Source organism: Diaphorina citri, unplaced genomic scaffold (assembly GCF_000475195.1).
Source record: "Diaphorina citri unplaced genomic scaffold, Diaci psyllid genome assembly version 1.1 scaffold622, whole genome shotgun sequence".
NCBI lineage: Eukaryota > Metazoa > Arthropoda > Insecta > Hemiptera > Psyllidae > Diaphorina > Diaphorina citri.
In genome coordinates, this window is record NW_007378055.1 from 15,589 (window position 1) to 21,713 (window position 6,125).

The 6,125-nt window shown below is 38.6% G+C and overlaps 1 protein-coding gene and 1 pseudogene across 1 annotated transcript; both read right to left on the reverse strand.

The window, feature by feature from the left end:
* Positions 1-1,590: 1,590 nt before the first annotated feature.
* On the reverse strand, positions 1,591-3,033 carry LOC103510606 (disco-interacting protein 2 homolog A-like). Its single transcript, XM_008475284.2, has 2 exons — positions 2,945-3,033; positions 1,591-2,392 (listed from the first exon to the last, which is right to left on the reverse strand). Exons 1-2 carry the CDS (start codon positions 3,019-3,021, stop codon positions 2,140-2,142), a joined length of 330 nt encoding a protein of 109 aa, XP_008473506.1. The 5' UTR covers positions 3,022-3,033; the 3' UTR covers positions 1,591-2,139.
* On the reverse strand, positions 3,033-4,486 carry LOC103510607 (annotated as a pseudogene).
* Positions 4,487-6,125: the final 1,639 nt, after the last annotated feature.

The window sequence follows — 6,125 nt, forward strand, 5'->3', positions numbered from 1 at the left end:
CGTATCACTGAGCAAATCAGTAACCTAGCCAGATGACATACCACGCCTTGTCGCACCGTACACTCCACTATCATATAAAGCGGGAGGAACGCTGTCATGGCAAAAGATACTATTGGTAACTCGTATAATACGATAAAAGATCCATAATGGGATATACCACTATGCACCCTTATCGGACTGCGTATTGCTTGCGGCTAAAAAGCCGGCATTATAAGCAGCCGTCAAAAACAAGGCTCGGTGTTCTGCTATGTAGAATAGTCTTGAAAGTCTGTCTTGCTTTCCAGTTAGTTAACTCAAAAATGGTATTAGTGGGAGTTTTAAACCACATGTGTTACTTATTAAGGGGTAGGTATGGATTTTGCCTAGGGACTACCAATGAAAAAAAAAAAAAAAAAAAAAAAAAAAAAAAAAAAATCGTTTACCGGGCACTACATTAATGCAGGTAAGGGACCCCAGCCTATGTAAAACTCCTCTATCTATTATATAATAATTAATAATAAATGAAAAAAATAATAAAAAAAACCTCGGCCCCGCCGGGAATCGAACCCAGACCTCCTGCGTGCAAGCCTAGTGTGATACCCACTCGGCTACGGAGCCTACACAGAGAATTATAAAAACACAACAGAGGGGATTTTGCGATGTTGCCAAAACGAAAATCTCGAAACTCTTGGGTTTTAAAACTGCGCGGTTTAAAATGTGTCAGAAACACTTGGTCAACAAAACACTCGGTCAACTCCGGAGTTTGGGTGAACCATTGGTTTTCAAACTCGCGAGTCAACCGAGGATGTTAGAAACCGGCCCTTAATAAAACCAAGGTTTATCATTGGATTGCATTTCTTGAAAGAAGTCGGTCGGGGAAAGTTAAAAAATACTTGATCCCAAACTGACTTCTCTCATGAATTGGACTGTAATTGAATGTTTCTAACTTTCTACATATTATACTTTGAACAAATTGTGCTGTGCCCTAAATCACCAAAGTATGGAAAAGTATTTACAATTCCATATTTCGATATGATTCGTCCAAATTCAAACTTCTGCTTTTCCATTGGCTATTACACTTGTAAGATACTTTTCCATACTTTGGTGATTTAGGGCACAGCACAATTTGTTCAAAGTATAATATGTAGAAAGTTAGAAACATTCAATTACAGTCCAATTCATGAGAGAAGTCAGTTTGGGATCAAGTATTTTTTAACTTTCCCCGACCGACTTCTTTCAAGAAATGCAATCCAATGATAAACCTTGGTTTTATTAACATACAAATCATTATTTTTCATTACCATTATTAAACAGGTCCTATTTCAACACTAATGGGTCCTATTTTTACTAAGAATAAATAAACAGGAGCTTGGGGAGGAGGAATGAGCGATATTTGAAAATAAGAAAAGGAAATAGGTTGTGAGCACACAATACAAAAGGGTCAATTTATAAATCTTATGGTAAAAATAAATATCAACTAAATATAAGTAATTAAATGTATAAACAAAGTTGAGGGGGGAAATTAAAATTAAAACAACAAAAAATATCTAAAGGGGGGAAATATAGAGTAATTATTAAATATATCACAAATAAAAAAGAAATCAAATGAGCCGGGGGATTTCCAAACACAACTTCAGTTTTTTATAAACACTAGTTTTGTTTTTTTAACTCAAAGAAGTGAAAAACGGGGGATAGGTTCATGTCCAGGGGTAGTTTTTCGACTGACATCATATGATGGAAAATCTCGCTAAAAATGACATTAAGTCCGGTCTTGCCAGTAAATAAACTTCAAGTTGACAAATGTTGTCATTGTGTTTGCGAAAATAGTCAATCTTGTCTGGATTACAGTGTCCATTACTTGAATTTGGATATAGTGTCCATTACACAAACTTCCGATCCCACTTGTCCTGAGTTTCATCCAATTTTTTTCCGAATGTTCTGTAGGTAATGTAGTTTAAATGAGAGTGTTCCCACTACACGCGACAAGATTTTTTCCGAACGACAAGTGGGGACGGATCTCAACACGTAGATCGGGAGTCTCCTTACATATTATACGTAGATCGGAGGCCTCCTTACATATTATACGCCACGTAGATCGGTGGGGCCTGCAAGTTGCTCGGGGGCCTTGCTTACATATTACACGTAGATCGGGGGCCCTGTTTACATATTATACGCCACGTAGATCGGGTCCAGTTGATCGGCTAGGAATCCGTCGCGCAGGTGCATGCGTTGTTTCTCGCCGCGTGAGTTGATAGGCACTACGCCCGGGTCCACAACTACGGCTACTCCTACTATCAGATGGTGTTCTTCTAGGACAGCATTGGTGACGAGGGGTACCAGGTCTAGGGCTTCGGACTCGTTGCCGTCTAATTCGACTACCACGACGAGTAGGTTGGTCCAGGTGAAGACGGCGCTGTGGAGAGGGAGATGGGGTGTGGTTAGAGAGTGAAAAATGGGTGCAAAGTGGGTTTAGGAGGGGGTGGTATGTTTGGCACGTTGAATGTTCAATTTTTTGGGGGTTCAGAAAAATATGACTGAAAATTCTTTGTCAATTTCTCCTTATTCCTTGACTAGACTTTTTCCTGGAGAATTATTTTCATCACTTTTCCAGCATTAAAGTCGTGCAATAGTCAATAATTAACTGTGTAGAAGACTACTTCTTCCGTATTCAATTCTCAGATAAAGGAAGCCACAATTTTGCAAATAACAACTTCGACTGTCCAAACTAAATAGAGCACTATAATCCTGGACACGCTTATTACGGATTACGAATCCGAGATCCTTAACCACTCGGCCATAATGCTGGGTACCCTTGGACGGTACGACTTAAGATTTGATGAGTCCTGGACAGTCATTTGTCAGCCTGAAGACATCCCAATTTACCATAAGTTATTTGTTTTTAATGAATTATGATCAATCTAGTATCCTATTTTATTCAATGTAAGATCTCAAGTGTGTTACTTACCATTCAGCTATTTTCTTATGAGCTCGCATGACACTGTTCTCAATATCAATAGGATGATATCTCATGCCTCGTAACATAATGGTTTCATCTAGAGCGAGCCGCTCAGCCCCTTGGTACAAAGCTCCATTACACCTGGGAATAGGGAGAGCAAGGGAGTTCGGAAAATGATTTATACTGAAAAAACTTCGACTCTCTCTATGCTTGCACACACTCGGTCATGGAGCAGAGATTACTTTGTGAACTTTAAGGGACTTTAACTTAAAATATTTGATCCCTATTTTAATTTTAATCAAAAAGTGAAGTAGTTTGGTTTCAATACAACCCAACACTTTGAAATATGACCACTCAAAAAAAACACTTTAGGTGTATTTTCCTTTCGAAAAATTGATCCCTGCCAAAACAGAAACTGAAGGGAGAAGTGGTCGATTTTCCAGTCGTCAATGGTTTCCCGAAAGAAAAATACACCTTTTCAAAGGCCACTTTAGGTGTATTTTCCTTTCGAAAAATTGACCCCTGCCAAAACAGAAACTGAAGGGAGAAGTGGTCGATTTTCCAGTCGTCAATGGTTTCCCGAAAGAAAAATACACCTTTTCAAAGGCCAACTATTTTAGGGTCCAACTTACCATACGAGCAGAACGTATCTCGGACCCGGTATTGACTCACGGCAGATAGCCACAGGGCCGGGTTCACTTCCACCTCACTCGGGGGTATGAGTATCGAGTGATGCCCTGAGTATACAGAGCTCAGCACCCATAGGGCAAACCCTAGCCCGCAGTACGGGTCCAGACATAGGGCTATGTGACGAGATGGATAGAGTTCACAGGCTAGCTTCATGGAGCGACATAGGGAGGTGACTGCAGCGTGAGACATCTTGATCCCGGCGAGCATACCTGAAGAATAAATTTTTAGGGTCCAACTTACCATACGAGCAGAACGTATCACGGACCCGGTATTGACTCACGGCAGATAGCCACAGGGCCGGATTCACTTCCACCTCACTCGGGGGTATGAGTATCGAGTGATGCCCTGAATATACAGAGCTCAGCACCCATAGGGCGAACCCTAGCCCGCAGTACGGGTCCAGACATAGGGCTATGTGACGAGATGGATAAAGTTCACAGGCTAGCTTCATGGAGCGACATAGGGAGGTGACTGCAGCGTGAGACATCTTGATTCCGGCTAGCATACCTGAGGAATAAAGTTATAGACATAGGGGCATTGTGATGGCATAGGAGAGGGCTGCGTTCCTAAAACCAACTTTACAATTCACATACCTACTTCGAAAAAATTGGACGTCACAGCAACTATTGTCATGCCTTTGCAAGGTTTTTAAAGGCTTTCTTTTGTAATATTAGGTCATAAGTCGTAACTATAGCAAAGTGCGATAAGTAAGCAGATTTAAAGGTTCATCAAAATGACCAAAGTGGTCATGGTCAGGAAAAAATTAAAAATACATCTTTTCGCCACAAAAACTTCTATTTTCGATTAAATTGATAACTTACCAGTGGTGGATACGCTAAAGTCGAGATAGGCTAGCATCTCCGCTGTGATGGCATAGGAGAGGGCTGCATTCCTAAAACCAACTTTACAATTCACATACCTACTTCGAAAAAATTGGACTTCACAATAACTATTGTAATGCCTTTGCAAGGTTTTCAAAGGCTTTCTTTTGTAATATTAGGTAATAAGTCGTAACTATAACAAAGTGCGATAAGTAAGCAGATTTAAAGGTTCATCAAAATGACCAAAGTGGTCATGGTCAGGAAAAAATTAAAAATATATCATTTCGCCACAAAAACTTCTATTTTCGATTAAATTGATAACTTACCAGTGGTGGATACGCTAAAGTCGAGATAGGCTAGCATCTCACGTGAGATAGGTTAGATCGAAAGACTAATCTGAAACCAGCATTTAAAGCACTAAGCCAAAAGTTAGCTCAGTTCAAAAATCGCACAATTTTGCACCGAAAAAGATCGATCGGAATAAGCAAGCACCTAATATTTAGTCTTTAACCGTTTGTGCTGCCTTTATGAGTAAATAAATATAAAATTAAAGCTGCACTAAAATGTAATAATGTAATATTTAGGCTTTTATCGTACTTCCGTGCCCTAAATCACCAAAGTATGGAAAAGTATTTACAATTCCATATTTCGATATGATTCGTCCAAATTCAAACTTCTGCTTTTCCATTGGCTATTACACTTGTAAGATACTTTTCCATACTTTGGTGATTTAGGGCACAGCACAATTTGTTCAAAGTATAATATGTAGAAAGTTAGAAACATTCAATTACAGTCCAATTCATGAGAGAAGTCAGTTTGGGATCAAGTATTTTTTAACTTTCCCCGACCGACTTCTTTCAAGAAATGCAATCCAATGATAAACCTTGGTTTTATTAACATACAAATCATTATTTTTCATTACCATTATTAAACAGGTCCTATTTCAACACTAATGGGTCCTATTTTTACTAAGAATAAATAAACAGGAGCTTAGGGAGGAGAAATGAGCGATATTTGAAAATAAGAAAAGGAAATAGGTTGTGAGCACACAATACAAAAGGGTCAATTTATAAATCTTATGGTAAAAATAAATATCAACTAAATATAAGTAATTAAATGTATAAACAAAGTTGAGGGGGGAAATTAAAATTAAAACAACAAAAAATATCTAAACGGGGGAAATAGAGTAATTATTAAATATATCACAAATAAAAAAGAAATCAAATGAGCCGGGGGATTTCTAAACACAACTTCAGTTTTTTATAGACACTACTTTTGTTTTTTAACTCGAAGAAGTGAAAAACAGGGGAAAAAGTTCATGTCCGGGGGTAATTTTTCGACTTACGTCATATGATGAAAAATCTCGCTAAAAATGACATAAAGTCCGGTCTTGCCAGTAAATGAACTTCAAGTTTATAAAGCAAGACAAATGTTGTCATTGTGTTCGCGAAAATAATCAATCCTGTCTGACTATGTAGCTATGTAAGTCAATAATTTTGGATAAAGTGTCCGGCTGATTTACAGATCTTCACTATGAAATCAAATCCATCTGACATGAGCTTTTTTTTGTCGATGGTGGGGATCGAACTTGGGACCTTCTACATCGCGAGCAAGGCTAACCGTGCCCTCTAACACCCGGTCTTGCCAGCAAATAAACTTCAAGTTTATATATAAAGCAA

Bases quoted from the DNA above. Each gene is read 5' to 3' on its own strand.
- LOC103510606 (XM_008475284.2), bottom strand. From the start codon at position 3,021: ATGTTACGAGGCATGAGATATCATCCTATTGATATTGAGAACAGTGTC. The intron at 2,393-2,944 runs GTAAGTAACACA...CCCTCTCCACAG, and splicing joins CATAAGAAAATAGCTGAATG to CGCCGTCTTCACCTGGACCA.